This window comes from Anabrus simplex, chromosome 3 (assembly GCF_040414725.1).
Source record: "Anabrus simplex isolate iqAnaSimp1 chromosome 3, ASM4041472v1, whole genome shotgun sequence".
NCBI classification, from domain to species: Eukaryota; Metazoa; Arthropoda; class Insecta; order Orthoptera; family Tettigoniidae; genus Anabrus; species Anabrus simplex.
Window position 1 is genome coordinate 350,210,678 of NC_090267.1, and position 28,000 is coordinate 350,238,677.

The 28,000-nt window shown below is 36.9% G+C and overlaps 1 protein-coding gene across 1 annotated transcript in view; it reads right to left on the minus strand.

The window, feature by feature from the left end:
• Window positions 1-346: 346 nt before the first annotated feature.
• The window catches only part of pasi1 (pasiflora 1), a 90,150-nt gene continuing 62,496 nt past the window's right edge, over window positions 347-28,000 (minus strand). The window contains exons 5-6 of the mRNA XM_067143236.2: window positions 26,494-26,544; window positions 347-9,024 (exon numbers count right to left, since the gene is read on the minus strand). Coding sequence (XP_066999337.1) covers window positions 8,941-9,024; window positions 26,494-26,544 — 135 coding nt within the window. The 3' untranslated portion in view covers window positions 347-8,940. The remainder of the gene's footprint in view (window positions 9,025-26,493; window positions 26,545-28,000) is intronic.

A 28,000-nucleotide genomic window follows, 5' to 3' on the forward strand; every position in this document is an offset into this window, starting at 1 on the left:
TTTTTACCAGATTATTTAAGTCAGAAGTTATTGTGCTTATTAGTTTATGTCTGTCAAGAGAGATTTCATTGTTGAAGTCAATTCCTAAATACTTGATTCGTTCACTGTTTGTTTTTATCGATGGGATTATTGATCCTTCGACTGTAGTGACGTTTCCTTCAGTTAATTTTCCTTTCTTCAGGATTATAGATTTGCTTTTAAGAGGATGGATATGTAAACCAATTTCTGCAAAGCTGCTTTCAGCCAAATTTAACAAGGTAGTAGCATCATTTTCGGTTTTGCTGAGTATGACTAGGTCATTTGCGAAAGCAAGATAGGATAAGGACTCAAATAATAAGACACAGGGTTTTTATTAAAATTTATTACAATAAACTCTTATCAAATATAGTATAAAACTGCATATAGTATACTAATATTCCTGATATAACAAGTCCCATCATGAATACAAACAACAATGAGAAGCTTAAATATAAGCTATAACCATGGACGGAATTGAGCAGTGGTTCTCTTAAATGGACGAAGGGATTTCTATGTTGGTCTTTGAGTATTACATATAAATATATACACACACACACAAAGAATGATAAAATTTAAAAAACAACAGTAAATTCTGCCCATTAAACCTCTGTCAACTGAAAAATGTTATACTAAAATGTACAATATTATCAAGATATTTGAAACCTACATTATTTATTCTATACAGAGTGAAGGGGGAATGTTGTATCACGACCATATTTGCTTCACGTCGCACCGACACAAATAGGTCTTATGGGGACGATGGGATAGGAAAGGCCTAGGAGTGGGAAGGAAGCAACTGTGGCCTTAATTAAGGTACAGCCCCAGCATTTGCCTGGTGTGAAAATGGAAAACCATTTTTAGGGCTGCCAACAGTGGGGTTCGAATCCACTATGTCCCAGTAATGGTACATTTTAAAACAATACTTTTAGGTGAGGTAATACAATAGCTATGAACATGCACCGTAGTACAGTACTTTGCTTCTGTATGTTGTGAGTCACTCCAGTCACAAGGGCAAGTGACCTGTTATGACAAACACAATGCACCTGGATGAAAGTCATAGTAGTAGACTGAATCACAACAAGCACACAAAGTGGTGGTGTAACTTTATGTTTACCATCACTTGCTGTAGACAGCAGTGCCGTGAATATTTGTTTGGTAATCACTCATATGAAGTGAGTACTTTTATGTTTATGAACACTCGCCACGCATGTGGCATAGAGCAGAACTGAACACATTGATTTTTGTCCTCCTGGACAAAAACATGACATTAACAGCTGTACCATATTGTAGCAAATACATTTCATACACCACTCATATTTTCGGTGTAACTTTTCTTTTCACCATGTACATGTACAATGTACATATGTTAAATCTCGAGGAAGCAGTAGCAACAATAATAATTACAAAATAGTTGCTGTCATTAGTTCTTTGCATTTCCTACACAGAACTTCTTAAAAAGAGAATTATAAAGTTTTGATAGCATTACATTATACAATTTTGCTTCAACACCCCAGTCTGAATCCTGCAGGTGGGATTTTTGCAAATGTGGTTCGAGTTCTATTTTTTTTTTTTTCCCCATGGCTTTAACGTTGCACAAACACATCGAAGATTTCCTGGCGATACAAGAATGGAAAAGGGCTAGGACTGGGAAGGTAGTGGCTGTGACCTAAATTTTCCTTGGTGTGAAAATGGGAAACCATGGAAAACCACCTTCAGGGCTGTCGATGGTGGGATCCGAATCCACCATCTCTCAAATGCAAGCTCACAGCTACACGACCCTAACTGCACAGCAAATTTGCTCGGCCAACATAAAATTGGAGGTCTTGAGGCAATGATTATGAAATCAAAAGTCATGTAAAACTACAAGCTTGCTTGCTGTTACTGGACCAACAACACTTTTTGTACTATATATATGTGTTTCCTACAGCTGAACTCTGTAATGTGTAACCACTTTCATCCAAACAATTGCTTATCCAAAACAGAGACAGACTACTTTATTTCAGTTTACAGAGGTTTTGTTGTACATTAATATATTAAACAAATTTCAAAAGTGAAACCTTGTTACAATGCTTTTCAGGTGTTCAGAGTATTTCTGTATCAACAAAGCCTTACTTTCATCGTTATGCTGTTGTTCACACGTCTACTAAGATCTCCCAGATGTAAACAACTTTAAAAATTAAGGGCAAATCCATTTATTAGCTGTAAGATTACTTAACCACCTTATAGCAGTAATATTACAATATGTTTCCAAAAATAAACCTAGGGAAGAAAGAAATATTTACAGAAGGCACAGGAAGCAATCTGCTAAATTTATACATACAATTGAATTTTGAACTAGCATTTTCTAGGATCTACTGTTAATATTATATACCCTTGTAGACACTTGTCATTATAAAATGGGTGAATACATTCCAGTCTTCATCTTTAACAGTTTCATTTTCCCTTAATCTATTATTTTAAAATCTCACTCTCGCCAACCCTTAATCCCCAATCAAACCTTTTCAAGAAGGGATGTACAATTATTGTATTCACAATATTTTCACAGCAATAATTCACCTGCAGTATTTTGGAGCGTGATGCATTTAACCTGACAATGAGGTATTCATCAGCTACTACATGTTTGTTAAAAAATCATCTCCATGCTTGAAGTTGTCTGTTTTTCAGCTGCTTAAAATCTGTACATGGAATCTCTGAAGTATGGTCGCGATTCCTGAGGGTGCATGCTCCCGTAACTTTCACCCAGCTAGTCTCAAAGAAGAAATCAGGCGAACTGAGAATGCACTGAGAGTCTCAAATGCAGTTTTGTGCATAACACAGACGTGCAAAACACATATAAAATTTTTTGCCAGTGGTTTAATGTCGCACAAAGGTTTTCAGCGACAAGGATGGGAAAGGGCTAGGATTGGCAAGTAGCAAACGGGGCCTTAATTAAGGTACAGCCTGGTGTAAAAACGGGAAACCGCGGGAAACTATCTTCAAGGCTGCAGACGGTAGGATTTGAACCCATCATCTCCCGAATGCAAGCTCACAGCTACGCACTCCTAAACTCACACACCAAAACTCTGGTGTAATGCAACCAACTTCTCTTAGGCTACCATTATTTAAAAATATTAGTAAGCAGCTTTTTATTTTCAGTACATTTATTTATTTATTTATTTATTTATTTATTAATTATTTACTGCAGTCCGAAGCAATAACGTACACTGCGGTAAAGGAATGCTAAAATTATTATACAACTGAAAAATAAATAAAATGTCTCAGATTAAATGATCTTTGCTCGGTAATGGGCCACTTTCATAGCACCATCACAGCCTACCATTAACTCTTGCATTATGCACGAGTATGGGTACAGTTCACAAGTACTCAGGTGAAACATTGTCTGCTTTACCCCACACTTGCAGAGATCTGAACCCTATGGGTATCGCTATTTATGCAAATAGACTCTACACCTCCCCACACCACTCTGAAGTCTGCTGTTGTCCGCACAAAGCTTTTCCTTGATTTGAACCGTCTCCTTGGAAATTGGTGACCAAAGAGAGGATGAGCTTGATCCTCTACTGACTCTGTTCGTTCAGTTTGTGCTATGACCTCATGACGTACACCAGGAGGGGATATGCCTGCCAGGCAATATAGTTTACAGACAGGTGTAATGCCGGCCCATGGTGCCCCTGCTTAGGTACTTGGAATCTAATTCCAATACCGAGCTGAATGTCTGCATTCCAGAGGTATTTTCAGTCTGTGTTATAAATTTCGGTACAGTATGAAACACATTTTATTTTCGCATTTTGACATGTTCTCTGCTTCAAGACCAACAACCAAATGTGTAGCGTTAACGTGTTATGTTCCCTCTTCCTTTTGTGCTGACTACTCATTGAATTGGCTGGCTATGGTCTTGTCTAAACAGGCTTTTATGAGAAGAGGAAAATTGTATTCAGTGATGACACATCCATTGTAATTTGATGTTGCAAGTTCAAAATCTCAATAATATTATTAGCAGAACATGTATTACTGTAAGTACTGTTTAACCGAGTTGTTAGTACGTTATATTTTGATATATTTTACTCTTTTTGAAAATTTCACCCTAACTCAAGAACAGAGGAATCTTGCACCATTAACACACACAGTCCTGACCTTGGAATGCCAGTTTTAGTTCATCTGGCTAAGATTCCAAGAAGGCCATAGTGCCTGGGGGTTTGGTTTGTTTAAAACCATTTATTTAATGCTTTTTCTTTAGTAAAATATTCATATTCTGGATGGATACTTTAGTTTAAAAAGACTCTTTTAATTGACACTTTAGCTTTGTAATGTTTCATAACTTTTGAAGGTGTTAAAAAAAAATTTAAGTAACGTACCAGACGTGCTTACAGCAGAACTTGACGTTTTTTGAAGCAACCAGAAAAATAAAATTATCAGTATTGGTAAACAATACCCACAATATCAGAAAGTCAAATAACTTACTCAGAAATGCAGAAAATACACAGCCACATTGATACACAGAAATATGTTATGTGGGAAGATATTGAATGCAGTCAGCCTACCTTGGAATTCAAGGGTATACTGCTAAACCAAGTCCTTTTGTAATTTGCATTCACTTTTCAGATATTTTTTCAACTTCCTCGATAGTTTGAATACTTTCTTCCATCATTTTGATTAGTTCAAAATGCCACTCATTTTAAAGTTAGCCAAGAGCAAGGGAATATGATAAATTATTACTAAGAAATTCTGAAAGTCCATACTTGGAGTTTGTGAAGTGGTGGTGAGAAAACAAGCCTGTTTGGAGAGAATTTTTGGTCAGCAGAAATTATTAAAACTAAAGCCGAAGATAGAATGAGATCCGAAGTGATAAATTTGCTTTTATCGAGTCAGGCAAAGCTGAGAAGAAATAAACAATGCTGCCATATGAGCTACCAAACGAAGTATTACTACAAGTAGGCACTGTGAAAATATATCCTGCTCCTTCCTCTGTCCTGTGACTTCTATCGAAGAGCTAGAGAAATACATCAATGATCCCGGAGAAATATATTTCCAATTTCCATGAAATATATTTCCAATTCTTTTAATCTTTGAACTGCAAAGATATACTTCATTTTTGTGTTGATATAGTTTATTTTCATAACTCAACAAATCTCAGGGAGGGGTTGTGTGTGTGTGTGTGCGCGCGCGCGCGTGCACGCACGGTAGTGGTTTCTGGTGGTTTTCAAGCAGCCGTTTAGTGGGTAATCCTATTCCACTGCTCCACCGTTGGCAACACTGCCTTCTACAATGTTGTCCTTGATGAATGACATAATGTGTGACCCTACCAAGAAAGACGTTTGTGTATTAATCTCTTTGCCAAACTCTACACAAAATATCAGCATTTTGTAATTTATCTGTTCACACAATTTTAACCATTTCACTGAAACATAATATTTCAAAAGGCTCCAGGTGTTTTATATCACTTTTATTTGCCATTCAGGTTTGAGGCATCCTGTAGTACAGTACAGATGAAGGTATGTAGGACATTTACACGAAGGTGGAGGTTGGACCTGTTGGTACACAGTAGTCTAGTGTTCTGCATTTAAAACAGAAACTTTGTTCAGCAATTTGGCTCTTAGATTTCTGTCACGCACCTACTATCCTCCCTAATTTTAACACCTAAGTAAGTGAATGTTAACTATATTAAAAGAAATAAAAACATACTGATTTGTTTGATACTAAATGAAATTGATTTGCTTTGAAAACATCCTTCTCTAAAAATACTGAACATCAGTTCTCTTTAATACCTGTCAATACTGTAACAATTTCATTTCTTGGGGTACTCCAAATCAAAAGAAGGATTTCCTTAAATCCTGTCAATTGAGTCCATTCTCTCAGAAAAGCAAATTACAGAGCATAGAAACTTTAGCTGCCCTGAATATTTGAAGATTACTGAACGAAGAATATTTGAGAACCACTGAAAGGTATAAGATAGCTTCAAAAAATAACGTAATATGAGCCCACATGGAGAATATTTTATAAGCAGGTACAAGGAACACAGTAGTAGGACACTGATACACATTATTATTCAACCTAGTCACCATTCCAGTCCAAGCACTTGCTCAACAGAACACCAAGACATTGATACCACCACGGAAGTTGCTTTTTCTTCCTTTTACAAGTTACTTTACGTCACAATAACACAAAAAGGTTTTACGGTGATGATGGGATAGGAAAGGGCTAGGAGTGGGAAGGAAGCGGCCATGGCCTTAATTAAGGTACAGCCCCAACATTTGCCTGGTGTGAAAATGGGAGACCACAGAAAACCATCTTCAGGGCTGCCGACAGTGGTGTTTGAACCCACTATCCCCTGTATGCAAGCCCAAGCTGTGCGCCCCTAACCGCACGGCCAAGTCGCTCGGTCCAACACAGAAGAAATATCCGTCCAGTCTCTGAAGCCATGTCATTACAGCAGTACATTCCACCACGAGCACCGTAACAATTAATGTGTGCTGTTGGCTGGGTGTGGTCTGGCGTCATGTGCAAGGCCTGTTGAGAAGTTCAGAGCATTTTCTGGGAAATGCTCCAGCGTGCCATAGTAAGTGACAGCATTCATTGTCGCTCTTCCAATGAGAAAATCAACCATCTGAGTCATCCTCCCTACAGCCTCGACCTAGCACCCATTGATCATCTCTTTGGATCGAATCAATCACTGTACAGGCATTCAGCATGCCATCAGGGAGGCTTTAGGCTTCAGGGACTTGATGCAAATTGGACCAGGTGCTTGGACAAGAATGGTGACTATACTGAATAATAATAATAATAATAATAATAATAATAATAATAATAATAATAATAATAATAATAATAATAATAATAATAATAATAATAATAATAATATCAGAGCCCTACTGCTGGGTATCCTTATATCTGCAAGTAAAACAAAAGTTTTTCTGTGCGACCTCGTTACGTTATTTGTTGAAGCGCGTTTGTAGTTATAACAAAATCAAGCAATGAAAATGATATTAACATGAAGAATGTGCAAATGAATTCTAAAAATTGTTTTATGTTTTGAAGTTTATGACGATAAATACTATTGCAATTTCATTTTTTCAAATAAAAATGATATAAAGCATATCGTCAAAATAATTAACAATACAGCTTTTCTAAAAATTGAAGAAGAGTTTTACAACACTTCTTAATAAAAAGATCCTGAAGGAATGAGACACTGCATGTCTATTCAGCACACATAAAAAAGAGATTATAAAAATACAGTTTTGGCCACATCCATAAAATGCAAAAGCAATTTAATCTAAAAAAAATTTCCTTAGGAAGAAAAGCTGTAAAAGTAAATATTAATGATGACACAAAATGTACACCTGTCAACAATATACAAACTGAAGAACTGAGATCACAACAATAAATTATTAGGGTCCAACAGTAATATTCTGGGTGTAAGAGATACATGCATTACTTCGTAACAGTAGTTCGAGCTCAAGATTTGAGATGGCTCCCCTAGCGAGGAAGCATAGGAATTTCCTCAGAATATCCCAGACAGAATAATAATACTAGTTCGAAAATACTATTTTTAAATGCACTATGCAGAGAGAAAGTATAAAAGAAGTCTATTAAATAAAATATACTCTTTCCAGTGCACATAAATATTACAAGATCCAAAATTCTGAGAAAGCTCCATTATTGTGCAAAAATACTTCACATATTTACATCTTATCACTAAAAGTATATTTTGAGAATGGTTATCAACGTTGATATACTGCATTTGTAGTTAAGGCCTGCATGAAACTGCTTATAATTACTAAGTTAGGAATTTAAAATGGATGGAATACAATCACTTTAGAATATAACTTCTGATATGGAATGGAGATTATCACTAGTTCTATATACTAAGGTTTCTTCCTTACTGCACAGCTCTGAAGGAATAAAAGATTATTAAATACCTGAGCATTGACTATCCACCTACTTGTTTCATCTTCAATGCTGAACACAGTGTAAATAATAATAATTATGATGATGATAATCAGAGCTTTTTTTTTTCTTTTAAAAAATAAGTCTACCTGAACACAACCACCTCATTTCATAAGAAAAGCAAACAGAAACATATCAGAACTTTGAAGCTCTTGTCTTTTTCTTCAGTTATTATTATTATTATTATTATTATTATTATTATAAAAAAGGATATTATAGGCTTATATACAATATTTTAATAAAATAATAATGCCAAGATGAAAAGAGTTTAAAAATCCAATAATTTTCACAACAGCTCCCAAACTGGGGTTCACACTGGCATTGCTTTGCTCAATATGACAACTGTCTGCTGCTGGAACCTCACGCCAGCACCCCTTGCACTTTTCTATCGCAGCTGCTGTCTTTCTTGCGAAGTTGAATCCAATAATTGCAATTCAAACAATTTTTGCTTGTGGCATTTAGCACTCACCATCTCAGATAACATCATTATGGTAGAACATATTCTTAAGTTGACTCTTGATAAAAGTAATTTACAATATTTAAATCCAGACCAAACTTCTGAGTAGAGTAATAATTGGGAGTTTTGTTTTCAAACAGCATATAAAGTCACAAGAGAATCCAGGCTTTTAGTGACTTTGAATCAGAAATTGACATTCTGTATCAATTTCATAGACCATACTGAAAAGAAAAGGGGAAACAAAACTTCAAAAAGAATAACAGTCAAACTGAGATTTCCCTCTTGATCGACCACTGATTTACGTTACCAATGACTAAAACTGAAAATTTAAGATGGAGATAGTCCCACTTTTGAAATACTGTACTTATAAAATGTATATTTAGGAATAATATTAAGGTCCTAAAAGTTTACCGGCACGTGTTCCAGCTGGAGAAAAAAAAAAAATGCTCTGATGATGATGATGTTTAACAATAATAATAATAAAAAACACAATGCTCAGCTTTTTTCATTTCAACAACTGAGACTTAAGGGTAGAGTAACTCAATATTTGGAGATTGCATTTCTTCAAATATCTGGTACTGTGAATACACACAAAGCCAACAATAGATCTGAAAGTAAAAGAAACAACTATTTTATGGTAAGAACTTTCATTGTCACACCAAAGCAAAGCATTTATATTTAATATCCAAGTTCTATAAGCACTTAAGTAGGGTTAAAATTTTTCAATCCATAGAAAACAATGCAAGCAGCAGTTTTAAACTGGATTCTGCAGAAGCATTTGTCTGAACTTCAGTCATTTATTCCAGGCTTTATCATTTTTATTTCATAATTCCTGCCAACTTATAGAAATCAAAAATAGGAAGATTTTTAATTCTTGGATTTCATCAAGCATACAGCGCCATGGTTTCAGTAAATGAAAGGACAAGATAAAAGGTGTACACATCTACAGTTACAATGCAAATGACCATTAAATTTTAAATCTTAAACTAAGAAAACATAAAAACAGTTAGAAGAAAATATACCTAATGATTCTCATTTATGGTACATACAAATAGTAACATTTAGACATTAAATCAAGAAATGACTACAACTTACCAAATGGTGAAAAATATGCAAATGTAGGTATTATTATTATTATTATTATTATTATTATTATTATTATTATTATTATTGCTGTGTTTACTTATTTAACACTGAACTGGCAGTTAAATTTGCCCTCTTCAAAAATGCACTGTCATACTGCTGCTCAAAAACACTTTCCACTCAAGACTCAATTGACCACCAATACTGTAGTTTGAGATTTTCGTCATTCAGAGATGATCGGAATTGTGTCCTCATCTTCTTTATCTGGCTAATAATCTTTCACATTTGGCATTGCTCCACCTCGTATATCCCCTATACCAGACCAAGAACAAACTACTATTTCTTTTTGCACAACAGACGATGGTAAATTCTCCACTTGGAAAGCACAAAACTGGCAATGTAATGCATCCATAGCTTCTTGGTCATCTTCAACATATTTCACTGGCAATATAACAGAAAACTTGGAAACAAAATACTTTATGGCATTGAAGGAAGAATGCAAAGAATTTATCTGAGCTACTTGAGCATTAACAATAACTTCACAATTCAAATTAAATTTACGAATGATCACAAGCTGCGATAATTCTTCGGGTGCCAGATTTTCTACAAGACAAGATGTTGAGTAGCCAGTTACTAAATAATCATCAGCTTTCTTATTCTTTCTCATGTGATAGACCACTTCTAAAACTGCAGGATATTTTTTTTATGACCACTGGCTACAAACCTACACAGAATGTCCTTCAACATATCAGTCAGCATGGATCTTAGAACATGAATGTGAGGTGCTTGCGACTGAAGTAGTTCATCATTTTTCTCAAATATACGGAAGATATTTGCCAGAAATTAGCAAAATGCTTTATTGAATTTTGACGACAGAAAAAGAAATAGTCTCTCCCCTTGTGAAATATTGACACTGCAACTAGGTCCTTTATTTTCTTCACAGATGGAGATGAACTACTCTCCACCTTTTCCTAGAAATAACAGAAGCTTGTTCTTGTACTCTACTGACACAAGGGCCACGCTCCATTTCTGTTTCTTCATATGTCCTTAGTTTGAGAATTTGGAAATAGTTGAGGGATGTGTCTATGCCATTGGACCATTTTACCTCATCCTTACAAGAACTCTGTGAAATCAATCTTTCTAGACATTTCCCCAAGGATAACCAGCATGTGCACATATGCTTTAATACTTTTCTAACATCAGTTTGGTACAAAGCTTGATACATTTTGAGATGATCTTTTCTCTTCGAGCTTTTGTCTAAATAATAATAAATATCAATCAGCATCTCGTCAATTTGGACAGGAAGGGATTCTGCACCCTTCATGGCAGCCAAATGAATCAAATGGCATGGGCATCCCATAATAATAATGTTTTTGCACAGCTCTCTTAGTTTAGCAAGAGCACCATTTTTTCTTCCCATCATCACAGGAGCATTATCTGTGCTGAAAGCTATGCAGTTTGCCATCTGAAAGTCATATTTTTTCGGAACATCCAGGAGCAAATTAGCAACATCAACACCAGTAGTTACCCTTCAAATTTTCCATGGATAGCAAATGATTTTCAATCTTTTTCAATTCTTTGTTGAAAAACAAGACGACAACAGGATAGAGCTTACTATCTTTATCATTGCTACCATCAGTTGAAATCGCAAAAGGTTCGGTCTTTATAGTTTGAATCACCTTACTATCAGCATCATAGACCATTTCATTAATTATGGCAGATGTTTTTGTTCTAGCACACGTGTACTTCTTCGCAATGTCTGAATCTGGGAACATCTTTCTGAACAATGGTCCTGCGTGATCAGAACAAGACAATGCAAGGTTATGTTCGACAATGAACGGCGTGAACAAACATTCTGCTTGAGTGACCGCATCATCTTCCTTCCCGTCTACAAAAAAAAAACACTTAATTTTTTGTTCTTCTCGAAACAGCTAGCACTATCTTTGCGTTTTTGTGTGATACTGTGATCTACAATATCAGTCTTCCATTCATGCGAGATATTTATATCACACTGACATACGGACCAAAATGCATAATAGTTTCCTTTATTAGACTGGTTTTCTTTTCCAAGTTGCTTTACGTCACACCGACACAGATAGATCTTATGGTCACGAAGGGATAGAAAGGCCCAGGAGTGGGAAAGAAGCAGTCGTGGCTTTAATTCAGTTACAGCCCCAGCATTTGCCTGGTGTGAAAATGGGAAATTATGGAAAACCATCTTTAGAGGCACCGACAGTGGGGTTCGGAACCTACCATCTCCTGAATACTGGATATTGGCTGCACTTAAGCGACTGCAGCTATATTAGACTGTAAAATGAACGGCAATTCAATTTTATAGCCATCTCTGAACACTTCGAGATAACGTCTGTTAAATTGTGTGGCCATACTGTGAAGAGAAAATACCAGAAACTGTCACCAACACAACTCTCTGGAATAAAGTCATTAAAATTGTGAACTAAGAATAAACACACACACACACTGAAATACACAAAACTACCACATACAAAATAGATAAATACATTATTAACATACGACTTCGACAGGGGAAAAGCACAGAACCTCAGGAAAAACGCGTGACCTACAACTCCAATGACTATACACAGAAACGAGCGCGTGAACCACACATACACAATAACAAACTCACTCTTTTGTCTCAATTAACGAATTTGATGGAGTCGCTAGTGCGCACTAGCTTCTCTGGTTTGTAGGACGATTGCTATCCTGAATTCTCAGCTGAACAGCACACACGCTGCTGCAGTGAGCGGGAAATACGATACACAAAGGTGATGGACGATACACTTACCAAATAAATACGTTTGAAAATGAGATTGCGTAAATTACACTTACTTATAAGAATTCATCCTAGGGAAAGAGTATTGAGCATACTGGAGGTTATATTGGTCAAAAAACCGGAAGCAGTAAAAATAAATCTGAAAACCAGAAGACGAGTTAAAAAACTGAAAGTTTCCAGGTAAATCGGAAGGGTTAGCAGGTATGTTATTTACTCAAGGTTTTGAAAGAGCTGGAATTGGAATTAGCAACAATAGGGAGAAACAGATGAGCCTCTCAACCCAATGAACCTATACTGTCTTGATTATCTATTCCCGGAACTAAGTTTTCCCAGATTATTTGTTCAAACTACATGGTCCCGTGAGCATCCTAATTAAATCACGATGTAAAAATCCTGCATTACCCGTTCCTTAAAGAAACGATTTCCCGGATCAACCGTACAAAAATATCAGTCCCATCAACTCTAAATCCTTGACCAAGCATTTTTCAAGAAACTTTATCTCACGAAAGGACGGCTACAGCATACTAATGAACCTTGGTGTTAATGTCCCGTCATTGCGATAATTAGAGCAAGTATGCTACTGTACTGGAAAAACGAACTTGCATAAGGGACTATCTTAGCATCGATTCGGGTGGTATTGCTTTGAGAATCCTTGGAAAACAAAGCAGAGCGTGGCCACAACAATTGGAAGGAGATAGAGCGCGTTTCAACAGCTCTACTCAAAGACTGAATGAGTTTCGTCAAATGCTTGTACTTGTAAAACGTCTACATTATGTCCTTCTTAACACAAATCTATTTTAATATTATCGTATACGATTATGTTTGTCTCAAGTATTATTACAATATTATAAGTCCACCTGTTCAATACAATACAATCCACTATTTCATATGGTCAAATATTTTTTATACATAATACATAATAATACATAATAATAATAGTAATAATACTTGAGACATACGTCAACTTCAATACGGAACCAAAATGAGAATAGTTACTTGTACGATTATGTTATCGAGACCAGAAGAGATGTTGCACCTTACGTACATATGTAAAACTACAGGAGGTCCTGGGACTGCCTGTTACTGTTTCGGTCCTAATGTAAGACTGGGAATTTTAGGTTTTTGTGTTAAAACCAGTTGTTTTATTTGCGTACATTAGATTTAAAAAGCCTGCATCATTTCCCATTCGTACTGACTTGTGCAGAGAGTGCACTTTCCAGGTGACCTCAAGGTCACAAATAGCCATAATTTCTGAAGTTTTGATGATATTTTTTCTCTTTCCAATTTGATTGTGATTTAATGATGGGCAGAATTGAATATAATGCATTTGAGAACTTTTGAGAATTGATACCTATATTTGAAACCACATTCTCAAGTTCAACATATCCTTTAAAAGTTGATGTACGCCTAATTTATTCGGTATGAGTATACTGGTGACCAAATTACAATGGAAGATTTAAAAAAAGGAAAGATTTGCCATAATGTTGGGCAGTTTTGTATCTAATGTGCTTTATTTTATTAGATTAGAGAATTAAAAACTACTTGTAGTCGACTGTTGTTTGGCTGAACAGAGTTGCTGAACTGAAAGAAGTTTTCACGGTAAACTGGAGTGTAAAGTATCGAGATTTTTAACTCGCGTACCGGTAATTAATGTTTGAAGCCGGCCCCGCGATCTAACTTGCCTGCCTCTCGCCTGAATGGCCCGGGTTCGATTCCTGGCCAGGTCAGGCATTTTTACCCGGATATGAGGGCTGGTTCCAGATTCACTCTGTCTACGTGTCTACCTTTAACTGAGGAGCTATCTAATGGTGACAGGGTGACCCCAGTCTAGAGAGCCAGGAATAACGGCTGAGAGGATTAGTCACACTGACCATATGCACTTACTTTGTCTTTGAGGGACTGTAGAACATGACGTTAAAATCATGCTTGTCTAGGGAAAACTTATTTTTAGTGAGCCGAGTGTAAGGGACTGAAAACAATAGCCAGTGTATCACTTCAATAGCTTTTTTAACATACTCATAACCAGCCTTATACTACCAAACACATTCTGAGGCCACTCATCATTTTTCTCTTATTTTGTGATATTCCTACCATCAAGTGGGAGAAAGCCAAATGCTAACTACAAAACACTAAACTCTGAGGCCAGCCAGGACCAAATCTCCATGCTAATTAGTAGTAAATGTGAATAGGGATTCTACATGGGCCTCAAACTAGAACACTGCACGAGTACATGACCCCATGTTGTACACTTAAAGCATATTAAATTGATATACACAGGAGCCAAAGTGTTCTTAGGATATGGCTGTACCATCTAGATACCCTTCTTGCATCTTGTCTTGAATGGGAACAACTTCCATCCTCTGCCAGATCGTGCCGTTGGTTATGTGGTCAAGGAGAGAAACTCCAAGAGGCCAATGTATATGTGCATCTCCATGGTGTGCAAAGGACTCTAGATGTTATCAGTGACTGGCCTGCTCTCGGTTCCATACAATGCAACCGGACAAACTACAGTGCGGTACACCTTTGATTTGAGGTGGACGGGCACATGCCTATAGCACAGCACTCCTGTGACTCCCCTCCATCTAAACCATACCACATTCACTCTAGCTCACACTTTCCGATCAATGCCACCACCATCACTTTGCAGGTGGGATCCTGAATATGTGAATCAGTAAGTTTTGACTAGGTCTTGACCATTGATTGTGATGGTAGATATCCTTGGATTAGTTTCCAGATACTCTGTCTTCTTAACATTTAGACACAACCCTACAGTTCCTCTTTGATTGTAGCTACAAGCAGGGGTTTACTGGCATACAGTATAGTCCAAAGAACACTCTCACGCAGGTCTCATAAGATTGTATCCATAACAAGTATGAAAAGCAGTGGTGACTGCTGGTAGGCATTAGGTTTTCCAGCTTAAATGTTCATGGATTGCTGGTATTCTTATATGAAGACATTTTTCTTAACAATTGCTGTGCGGCTCGCTAGATGTTGTACCTTACTCTGTTATAAGTTTTCTCATGAAGCATCCAGACCTAGTCGATAAACAGCTCTGGTATGCCATAGTCGCGCAACACATACCAGATACGCTGATGCAAAACATGATCAAACGCTTTTTCTAGGTTGAGGAATGCCAGGTAGCTTATACTTTTCTCAATATTTCTCCAGAAGCATTTATGCCATGAAGATTGCATCAGAAGTACTGAATCCCTTTACAAAACCACACTTGTTGATGCCTACAGCAACAAGGTCTCTAAGGCACAAGTCAATAGTTTGAACAGTCTGCTGGGTCAATATGGGCACTATTATGCTTGTTGCCCAGTCAGTGGGAGCATGACCTTCATCTGCCATGGCCAGATATTTAACAGCATCACTAGGGTGTTCTTTCAGCTTCCAAATATCTGCTGGTAGATCACATGAGCCTGGTGCTTTTGAATGTTTTTTCACATACTTTACAGCATGGGCGACTTCATTAGAGGGGATGTGGCTTAGTGGTGGAATTTGTGAAAATGAGGAAATTCCACACTTGAAATTTCATCAAAGTACTGCTGCCACCTTTCCAGGATATGATTTCTGTCCTGCAGTCGGCGCTTATCTTTGTCTTTGATGCACGTTAAGTGTTCGATGTCTTGTGTTGCCTTATCTCTTGCTTTTGCTAGCCGATAGATACCCTTATCTCCCATAGTGTATAGCATTGCGTACAGACCTTCACACTGCTCAGCTTTGGTCCCAGCAACAGCTTTTCTAGCTGCTTGTCTCGCTGCAACATATTTGTCCCTGCTCTCTTCGGTTTTGTTTACATGCCACTTTTTGTAAGCATTTTTCTTCTCCTTCACTTTCCCAGGGACTTGTTCAGTCCATAGCCATGCCTGCTTGTCTATTCTGCATTGGCCTACCATCACTGTACCAAGGGTTGACTTGGCAACCTTGACAACAGAATCACAGGGCATCAGCAAAGCCTGGAATGACTGGGAGGAATTTGATGCAGTTGATAAGAGCTGCATTTTGCTTCCATAGATTCCACCACTTGTTCTGCCTGAGGGCGATCATACGAAGGATGACCCTTGTTGGAAGGTTTTCTGATCTTCATATCAAAGATGAGCAGCTTATGTTGCGGGGCATGATTATTATATGCTACACATAATTATGTTACCTTATCTGAGGAGTAAGCAGTTAAAAAAAAAGGTAGAGCTAGTCAGAAAAGATGCGTGTCTGGGATCCTTAAAAGTGAATATGATGTATAGAGTTTATGACATGTGCTTAGAATTCAAATATCTACAAAAAAGAAATTCATATAGATTTTCTCCCTAACTTCAAAAATTTTCCACCAAAGTAAAAAAAAGCTTTTCTGGGTTTTGACACAGGCTTTAATTGATAAAATCCAAAAAATTATAAACTGTGAGTCTCATACAAAAACGAACATAAATGCAGTGTTTAAAATGTAATTTTCTATAAAAATTATATCATCGCCATCATAATTTCTTAATTCCAGCAAGCTGGGTGCGGTAGTGTACAAGCCTCCTCCAGTTTTCCCTGTCCATCCACAGATGTTCAGATGTTGTTCATATATATATGTGATGCCAGCTTATATTTCAGATTTCACGGTCCTTGAAAATCTGCTTCTCCCAAACATCACGAGGTCTTCCTCTTGGTCTCCTTCCAGGAACACTACGGTCAAAGTATGCTCGAGGAGTCCTATGGGGATCCATTCTTTTCACCATTGCAATCTCTACAAGTCAAGGCTCTCCAGCAAGCTTCTTTCCAATCCACGCTGTTGTCGGATATCCACATTCCTTATTTTATCCATTTTTATTTTTTGTAGACAAGAAAGGAGGAACTTCATTTCTGTTACCTGAAAAAGACTTTTTCTTGATCCACTAAGTGTTGCTGCTGCCAGACTGTATGTCAAATACACGTAACAGATATATTTTGTACGAGCTGATCTTGGAAATTAACGGAAATGTTTCTTCCAAAAGTATTTGACATACAGCATGAGGGAATGTGGAAACTTCCTGTATTCTGTTGCTAATCTCTTGATGTACGATACTGTCTGAGGACAGAACACTACCTAAGTACTGGAAGGTGTCTACAATAACCAACTCCTCATCTCCAATTCTTAGATGAATAGTTGGAGAATTTCTACTCATCACCAAGCCAACTGTCTTGGTTTTGCCGATTTTAAGACCTAAGGTTGTAAAAGCTTCACGCCAAAGATCTAGTCTAGCTTGTACTTCTGTTTCAATCTCACCCCATACCATTACATCATCAGCAAAAACCAGGGCATTAGTTGTTGGATCCTTTCTTTTATCTGCTTTTAAAACTTCATCCATTATGATTATGAAGAGGTGTGGTGAAAGACAACTTCCTTGCTGGATTCCACTCTTTGTTTCGAACCAACCTGACCTTTCATCCTGGACCTGGACACAACTCTTGGTTTCATCATATAATCATTATACTCGTGCTATGACATCATCGGGCACTTTCTTAAGTCTCAAACATTCCATGGTATGCCTGTGTGGTACATGGTCGTATGCTTTCTCGATGTCAAGAAAAACTGTTATAAGTGTTTTACCTTTCTCCCAAATCTTCTCATAGAGAATTCTGGTGGCAAAAATGAGGTCTAAATCCTTGTTGTTTCTCCTCAAGTGTAGGTTCAACATATTTTCTAATCCTGCTCTCAAGGATGGATTTGTAGATTTTGAGGCCATGTGACAGTAGGGTTACACCTCTGTAGTTGGTACATTTCTTCGTATCACCTTTTTTCAAGAATGGTATGATGACTCCCTGCTTCCAGTCATTGGGTATTACATTCTCATTCCAAATTTTGTTCAGTATTCTGTACATCCACTGTTGACCAAACTCTGTGAGTGCTTTGATCATCTCAATATTAAATTCATCTGATCCAGCTGACTTCTTGTTTTTCAGTTTTGGATACTGCTGTCTCCGCTTCCAAAGATGTCAAACTATTGGTATTTGCGCTGCCAAAATCATAAGGTTCGTTGTCTAAGGGAGTAACATTTCCATCACAGTTCAGTAAAGTTTCAAAGTGCCTTTGGAACTCGTGTAATATTATGTTTTATTCCTAGCCACCTCACCATTAGTGCAAAAGCTGGAATTGGTACGCGTTATCGCAAAGACCGTGTGCAAATCGTCGTTTATCGTTCGGAATAAATTAATGGTGTGTGCGGAGCACCATATTTCAGAGACAGCAATGGAAGAAGCAAAGACCAGCAGTGTATCTTGTAACGCTATTATGTGTGTTGCAACGATGGCGTGATTTACGCAGACGCAGTGGCCTGGGGACCATGAAGAAAGCTGAGACGACACCAGTTAAGTTTACCTTAAATTATGGGCATGTTTAGATAGATGAATTAGGCTAGTTCGATCCTGAAGTAGTTTAATTGTAAATGTCAGTCTTTTTGTGGCTGAGCTGTTTTATTATTGTAAAGTAATGGTATGTTTCAGGGGAAGTGCATGTTTGAACCCTGAAGTTTTATTATTATTATTTTTCCTTTTTATTAGAAGGGAAAGAGGGAAATTATTAGGTGTAGATAAGGATATATTTGTCATGAGGTTACTGTGTATTCCAATTTATGTTACAGGGTGTAGACTTTCATTAAGGAGGCTGCACAGCCGTAAATTTGTTTGGGAATAAATTTTAGCAGGGAACAGTTTGTTTGTTTTAAAGCATGGGGCATGTTTACAGGTGTTTGTATGGCAGATGTAACCAGATCGAAAGTGCATCGTTGAAATAGTGTCTTTTAGACAGGCAAAGAGAATCAGCTCATTGTGATTGTGTTGTGATACTACAAGAGAAAGGCAAGATTAGCCTGATAAATTGAGATTCATAGAAATGTGTGTTAAGACAGAACGGAGGTGCCTGCTAACTGATATAAGGGAAAAATATAATGGTGTTAGCTGCGTTGTGAGAGAAAGGCTTGATTTGCCTAGAGTGTTCATTAATACTATAAGAGTCGAACTCGTGTACTCCGAGGTGTTAGGCCAGATGTGCTGTGTGTCATATATAGTAGCTGTGTTAAATTGAAATGTGTAATTAAGGGCGTAGTAATGCGTATTGAAAAGCATTAAGTTGAGTTCGAGGCCTGTTGTTTATATAATGAACAGAGCACTGATTTGCAGCGTTAGTATGTGTTCCCTGATATATTAGAATTTCTCAGGCAAGAATTAAGAATCCAATTAGCTGATATCTTCTCTTGCGAGGCAGGATGTCTCATAACTGGAGAATTAGTAGTGTCAGAAGATGTATGATACGATTTGAAGGTGAACGACCATCAACATGTGTAGCTGAGTCAGGATTTCCTTGGTTTATAATAAGGAGTTTAGCATCTCATAAATTGTATTTCAGATATGCGGATACACAGTGATAATTGTTTATTTTATTGCATGATATTTACAGGTTTCTTTGAAGTGTGTCATTTATTCATTTGTGTCATATATGTTATTGATGTTTATGTCATTGTCATCATTGTTAAAGACTTGTTTATTACATATGAGTCCGAAGCTCACTTTACTGGGGAGTCGATTTCTAGCCGTCCAACTTGTAACAGAACGGTCTGTTTGTAAAATCAGTGTAGACTTAAGTTAGGGACCCCTGGAACAGTGAATAGTTGATAAATGTTGTAAATATAACTTGTAATATGGATCGGATATAGCATAATTCTATTCTATCACGGTATGTCCTATGAACGCTAATTGAATGATATCCGTCAGGATTTATTAAGCTAAATTAACTGCGTCGACTCGAAGCGAAGTGTGTATTCTTCCCCAGATTTATTTGTAAATATTTTTATATTAATACGGGATATTGCCCGTATTTTCATGTCATGTATTAATTATTTGTTAATCCATTCCAGTCTGGGCCTTAATATCCCTAACAAACGTTCTGGACTGGGCATTTTTAAGTATATTTAAAACATTATATCTCTGTACCTGTAGGAGATATTTGCATGATTCTGTTTTCTTTGTGCTTGTTTGAACATCTAGTTTTGAAAAATGCTATTTGTATTATGTCAACTGTCACCTGAGATTTTAAAACTGTTTATACAGTATATTATACCATGTTTTGCGAATGGAAAAAAGGTCTGACGGATAACTAAGTAAGTACAGTTTTCTGAAATACTGTTATATTTACCCTATTATGCTAATATAAAATGTGCATTGCAATAACAAAACAACAATAATGAGTACAATATAAAAATAATAATTTTTCAATAATAATAGTAATAATTACAATAATGAAATTGGAAGCTCTTATGACATTCTATTTTAATTGATAAATTTTGTCAAAAGTTACTCAAATGTAAGAAAATTGTTCCATTTACCATAAAAGACTTCTGAGAAAGAGAAAATACAGTCTTCTAAACAGACAACTTTACTAATATGTAGACAATCTTACGTATTCACGCAAATTTGAAATACGCGGGAACATGCGCTAGGCCATAAAACGAACTCCAATCATATTGACATGTAAGAAGATGTTTTGAATTCATAAGTCAATAACATGTTCATTTGCGCGTAAACTTATATCATAAAATATCGAAAATATAACTTTCATCAAGCACATGTTTGCCGCGAGAAGCCATGTCTCAGAGCTCACTGAGTGACAACATCTACTGATGCATGTTGATCGAAAATATCGTAAATTCTCTGACTTAGACATATAATACTGCCATCTGCTTAAATACTCACGTAACTAATACATGAAGAAACACGATGTAACTACCAGAATGCGTGCATAGTTCGTTCTCAATTTTTAGTGAATTGTCAAACCTCACGATGGGCTTTGCCCGCAGCGCGGCCTGAGCGTAATTTCGGCCGCTGCGAGCTATGCTCGTAGTTAGACCGGAAAGAGTTAACAATGTGCACGGCACATACTGGTAATTTTGGCAGTTGTTTGAGCCATTTTTAATTGTTTTACTTATTAATTTGTTTATTTTGCAAATTTTCAATAATGTTCTTATACAATAAATCTATCTTACCCCCTATTTTGAATTTTATTCATGGAATTATGTTACTGTTTCCCGTTCACATACCTATGGTATATTTTAGCCTGAGATTTTTTATTAATTTTAGTCCTGATCTTATTTTTGCAAACCGACACGCAGCTCTCCGACGGCGCCGGTAGACTATTTTAAGATGGGAACGGTACAGTATACCGCTACATGGAGTGATTTACGAGGCTTTTTTGCCCGCCAGCAATCTAGGAGTGAGTGATGCTCATGATGAGCAAGCAACACTCGGGGTGACAGTTGCCTAGTCAACAGGGAACGGGAAACTAAAGTGGTAGTGCAGGATAAACTTACAAGTCACGAATACAGTTTAAGGAAGCCAGTAGGCTTCAAAAGTGATGTGTGGGAAAAGTTTTCTATTGCAGTTAATCATAATGGTAAGATGGTAGGTATGTTCTTCATTGGTGACATATAAGACTACAACACCATACCTGAGGTCACACATTAGAGAGACGTAAAATCAATAACATGTAATGTAATTACCATTGTGGTGACACATCTGTAAAGTACGTGTTGACAGAACACACAAAAATTGCTTGCGGAGAAATGTGTAAAAATGTGCACTTCTGATTTATGTCCTTTCAGTGTCGTGTCGGGTGATGGCTTTTCTGAGATGTCTTAAGAACTAGTAAATATTGGTCCACGGTATGGAAGAGTAAATGGGGATAATATTCTACCCTCTTCTAAAACCATCTCACCTAACACAAACAAAGGTAGCTGAAATAAGTGCGCAGATGCTCATTAGGTTGATCTTAAATGGACATTGAAAAGCCTTGTCTTAGCCGCGTGTAATCGATTTTGTTTGCAGCCAGAAAGAATATTTGGTTTTCCATTTCATAGAAATACAACACTTAATGAGGGAATAACATTTACATTTCAAGCACTGGGAAACGTCCATATTTAATTTTCACTGCTATAACCATTTAAATGAATCTAAAACACTAAATATAACAATAGAATCCATAACACAACGAACATAAAACATTATTTAATTTCCTTGCTCTCATTCGTTATTCTTACATTACTCTTCTTTTCGAACCGAAAATAGAGTTTAATTTTGCATTTACCGAGAGAGTGGCTACACGGTTTGGGTCACATAGCTGTCAGCTTGCATTTGGGAGATAGTGGGTTTGAACCCCACCGTCGGAAGCCCTGAAGATGGCTTTCCGTGGTTTCCCATTTTCACACCAGGTAAATGTTGGGACTGCACCTTAATTAAAGCCACGGCCACTTCCATCCCACTACTAGCACCTTCCTATCCCGCCGTCGCCACAAAACCTATCTGTGTCGGTGCAACGTAAAGCAAATTATTTTAAAAAATGTATTCATTTTACGCCTGCCTCTGTGGTGTAGTGGTTAGTGTGATTAGCTGCCAACCCTGGAGGCCCGGGTTCGATTCCAGGCTTTGCCACGAAATTTGAAAAGTGGTACGAGGGCTGGAATGGGATCTAGTCAGCTTCAGGTCAACTGAGTGGAGGGGGGTTCAATTCCCTCCTCAGACATCCTCAAAGTGGTTTTCTGTGGTTTCCCACTTCTCCTCCAGACAAATGCCAGAATGGTACCTAACTTATGTATTTCATTTTTCGGAGTTCTGATTCATGTATTATTTATATTTTATCAGAATGATAAAATGATAACTATATTTAATGTTGTTTACAAGATAAAAAATAGCTATTTAATTTCCATTGAATCAGTATCTGTAATAGCTGCCTCTGTGGATCAGTAGTAGAGTGTCGGCCTCCGGATCCCAAGATAGCCGGTTCAAACCCGGCAGAGGTAGTTGGATTTTTGAAGGGCGGAAAAAAATCTGTTCGATACTCCATGTCGTACGATGTTGACATGTAAAAGATCTCTGGTGACACATTTGGTGTTTACCCGACAAACTTCATTAAATCTCAGCCATTGACGCCGAAGAGACTTTTGGTGTACTCTGTCTGCCATCTAGTAGGCCTAGAGTAAAATGGAACGTCGAAATTGACGAGCAAACAGCCAGATGGCGTCAAATTGAAATGTCTGTACATGGTTGCTGAGGCCATAAATTATTATTATTATTATTATTATTATTATTATTATTATTATTATTATTTAGTATCTGTAATACGAAGATATCATCAAGTATAAATTATAAGTAATAAAAAGACAAATCTGGACAAACGTAAATGTAATGGCATTATTTTATCGCTTTCTAACAAAACTTCACATAATTGCCTGTTTCCTGTCCTCGCAAATCAACAGCTCTCCGCTCGGGGGGAAACCCACTGGAGTCCAGGATCTTCGAACGAATACAAGCGAGTGAAAAGCATACATTGCAGTGCTCTAGTAGGGTTACATTTATATAAAGATTATTTTGAGTGATACAGAAGAAAAAAAGTAGTACCAGAAGATTGGAAAAAGGGTAATAATTCCAGTATTCAAGAAAGGTGATAAGGAAGAATGTAGCAACTATAGGGGAATAATCCTCATTTCACATGTAGCAAAGTTCTTTGAGAAGATATTAGAGAAAAGACCGAGAATGAAAGAAGAAAGGAAAAGGAGGAAGAACAATAGGGATTTAGAAGGGAGCGATCAACTTTTGATCTAATTTTTGCATTAAGCAACATGATGGAAGAAAGATGGGAGTTCAGGAAGAATTTAGTGATGACATTTATAGATATTGAGAAGGCATGCACGACAGTGTACCCTGGCAACTGGTCCGGGACGCACTGATAAAAAAGACAGTAGGCAGAGCAAAAGTACAAATGATGAAAGCCATGTATGAAAAGTGTGTAAGTACAGTAGAACCTCGATAATTCGAAAGTGGTTAATTCAAAATCCCACCTAATTTGAAGCAGTTCTCGTTCCCGGAAACATGAGGTATGGTTTTGCATGTTATTTAAATTGTTTAATTCAAAATACGGATAATTAATAATTCAAAGAACAATGTCGGTCTATTACTGAAATTCAGACTTTTAATTCAAAACTGCCTTTACATTTTTTAAAATAGTATTTTACAGAGTAATTTAAATTCAAAATTTATCCGCATCATGACAGAATGGGTTTTTTGGAATAAAGTGATTGCATGCATTAATGTGTGTCTTAGAATACTTTGTGATGCAGTAAGGGTTGGCACTTCTGAATTATGAGACAAGTGTCATGGTAGGAAATTGTACAAGGATAGAGTCACTGCACTGTGTTGTAATACAGACAGAAGCGAGAAACTTTCTCCCCTCATCATGGGAAAATTCGATAAGGCACGATGTTTTAAGTGCATAAGATACTTTCCGTGCAAGTACAGGGCATCTAAAATGCATACAGTACAGTAATCCAATGAATAAAGCACTCGCACAGGGGAGCCACAATGAGTTATCCAAGTGCATTATTTGAATACTGTAAATGCACCTTGTTGGAAACATTTTTGGAAATAGTTTTTTTTTTTCTTCATGGATTTGAAAGGTTTAAATTGTGAATCAAAGTTAACTGCATGCAGTAATGTGTCTTCAAATATTTTGTGATGCGGCAAGGGTTCACATTTCTGAATTACGAGTTGGCAGTTAATTCAAAACCAAGTCATTCGAAATCCGATTTTTGCGTTCCAACGACTTTGAATTAATGAGGTTTTACTGTAGTGTGAAGATTAAGATAGGACAAACAAACTTTTTTTTTTTTTGGCTAGTTGCTTTACGTCGCACTGACACAGATAGGTCTTATGGCGACGATGGGACAGGAAAGGGCTACGAGTGTGAAGGAAGCGGCCATGGCCTTAATTAAGGTACAGCCCCAGCATTTGCCTGGTGTGAAAATGGGAAACCACGGAAAACCATATTCAGGGCTGCCGACAGTGGGGTTCGAACCCACTATCTCCCGATTACTGGATATTGGCCGCACTTAAGCGACTGCAGCTATCGAGCTCGGTGACAAACAAACTGGTTCAATGCAGAAAGAGGACTTCGATAAAGAAGTGTATTATCCCCTCAACTCTTTATCACAGTCAAGGATGAAATCTACAAGACTGTAAAAAAAAAAAAAAAAAAGTGAAACAAAGAGACAAAGGCCTTACTCTTTGCAGATGACACAGTAATATGAGGAAAAGATGAAATCGAAGTACACAAACAAGTACTGTAGGGAATCAGGAGATAGAGGAATATGGAATGAAAATTAAAATAAATGTGGAGAAGAGTAACAGTAATGATGGTAAGAGGTAATAGAGAAGGAAGAGGGAATATTAAAGTAAATGGAAGACAATTAAAAGTTGCAAAAAGCTTCAAATATGTGGGGTGTATACTTGCAGAAGATGGGAAAATAAATGAAGAATCCAAGAAGCCAATGGGTTTACCAATATGCGAGAGGTATATTGTGGAACCGGGATGTCCCAGAGAAAGGAAAAGAAAAAAAAAAGAAAAATAAATAAATAAAAAATAAATAAATTCTGTACTCAATTTATTAAACACAAATTTTGACATACGAAGCAGGCACACGGACAAAAACAAAACGTGGTGAAATCAGAATCCAAGCAGCTGAGATGAAATTCCTTTGAGGAATAATGGGAAGAAACAAAAGGATAAAATCAGAAACATAGAAATAAGAAAGGGATTTTGATTTCCTAAACTGCAAGACAAGAGAGAGACCAATAAGCTGAAATGGTATGAATACATGATGAGAATGGAAGAGGATAAAGCTCCAAAGAGAGTATTTATGGAGAAAATAATAGGACAACGAGAAAGCCCCAGAAAGAGGTGGATGGATACAGTGAACGAGAGTACAGAGAAGAGAGTAAAATTAGCAGAAATACTGGAGGAAGGAGAGGAGTGGTGAAGAGATAAGACAACTATGGAGGTGCTTGATTCACAACCTGACCCAGAAAATTGGAAACAGGAAATGAAGATATGAAGCAAGGTTAAATCTTGATATGTAAATACCCCAGCAACAAAAGCTGCAAATATACCTCCGCAAGGAATGACTTTCTGTACTTTACCACGCATACAGCATTGCCATATAGCAGGGTATGTTCGTGTAGCAATATGCAATGTTTGCCCATCCCTGACATGTGTGAAAAGTTTTAAATACATAGTTGTTAGCTAGAACTTACTTTGCATATTTTACATTTGATCAACATCACTCTCTTGATATCAGTTTTAATATTCAAGGTACACTCATTCCATGAAATCATTTACGGTCTAGCATACTGATTTACTCACATTGTAAGACATCCACAGCCAACATACTAGGGCAGCTATGACTGATTGCAGCTGAAAGAAAAAAAGGTATTCCAAATTATTGTACACGAGTTATGGTTACCAGAGGTATTAAAAAAAAAAGAACATGGGAGACTTGTCACCAATATAAATAATTATTGGATGAATGAAAAGCTATATTTTATTTTTAATTATCAGTGCCTTATATGCTGGAAAACATGACTCAAGATACATAATGAAATAAATCTTGCTGATATGTCACTATCAAATCCAACAGATTAATTTAAAATGCCCCTTATATGACTAAAAGAGGTCACAGAACTAGTTACTGTCCCTTTTCATCAATAGAATAGTAATCATAATTGTACTATTGTTACTCCTTATCTGATTTACTCTAAGTGATTATCATGATATTTTAAATAATGCTGTAAAGATCTAAAAATTGAATGTGTTAAATAAATAAATAAATAAATAAATAAATAAATAAATAAATAAATAAATAAACAAATAAATAAATAAATTTAATACACTAGGCAAATTTTTTGTAACTGCAAGATTGAGAGAACGGCAGAACTGATTCACATCGTAAAGCATTCTGATGTAAGCTCTTGACCTGTACATTTTCGGAGTGTCTTTAAAAGTATAAAAATTTCTTACCGTATATTTTTAAATTATTAAACAAAACTGTAGCATTCTGATTGGCGACTGCACTCGCCAGTGTCTCAAGGCCGCCTGAACTGTGAGAGTGCCGAGCAGGTGGCACGATAAAGGAGGTGGAAAGGGATAGGCAAGCATGCTCAGTCAGCAGACGTCTTCTTGGTCAGTTGTAGGCCTACTTTGTGGACAGCAATAGCTGCTGTTTTGCTACCCAGCAGTTGAACAGTGCATAGTACATTCAAAATTCCTCTAAATTTAAACGAGAGTTCAGTGTCCAGATTAAAATTAAATTCCAAAGCAGCTTTTGATATTCGATTAGCACAGCTAATATGGGATAAAGCCCCAATGGCAAATAGTAAGTTATTACTGTGCGTATGAACAGTCTTCTAAAACACATCATAGGTAATGACATTCTATTTCTTCTGATGGGAAAATTATTGTTCCTGGGGGAGATTTCATAAAGGTTTTGCCTGTTTTGCCACATGCTTAAAGCCAAACAGTTACTGTATTTACTCGTGTATTAGATCCACTCGCGTATCAGACGCCCCCTGGCTTTCCGAGACAAAGAAAATTTAAAAAAAAAAAATCTCGCATACAAGACAAGACGCCCCCCCACCAATATAATTCGCCAGAGAAGAACAACGATTCCGCTTCAAAGCAGGTACAAGTCTTATTGCAACTCTGATATCGCACAAATTTGTGAATAGTTTCGTCTGTATGACCCACGTAATGAAAAAACGCGTCAAAATCATGCGGTGCATCTGTGTTTCACAGTTAAGAAATGCTCGCCTCCGTAGCGCAAGCCTACTGCAGCTCTGATGATGTCGCACAAATAGGTGCATGCATCAGTCAT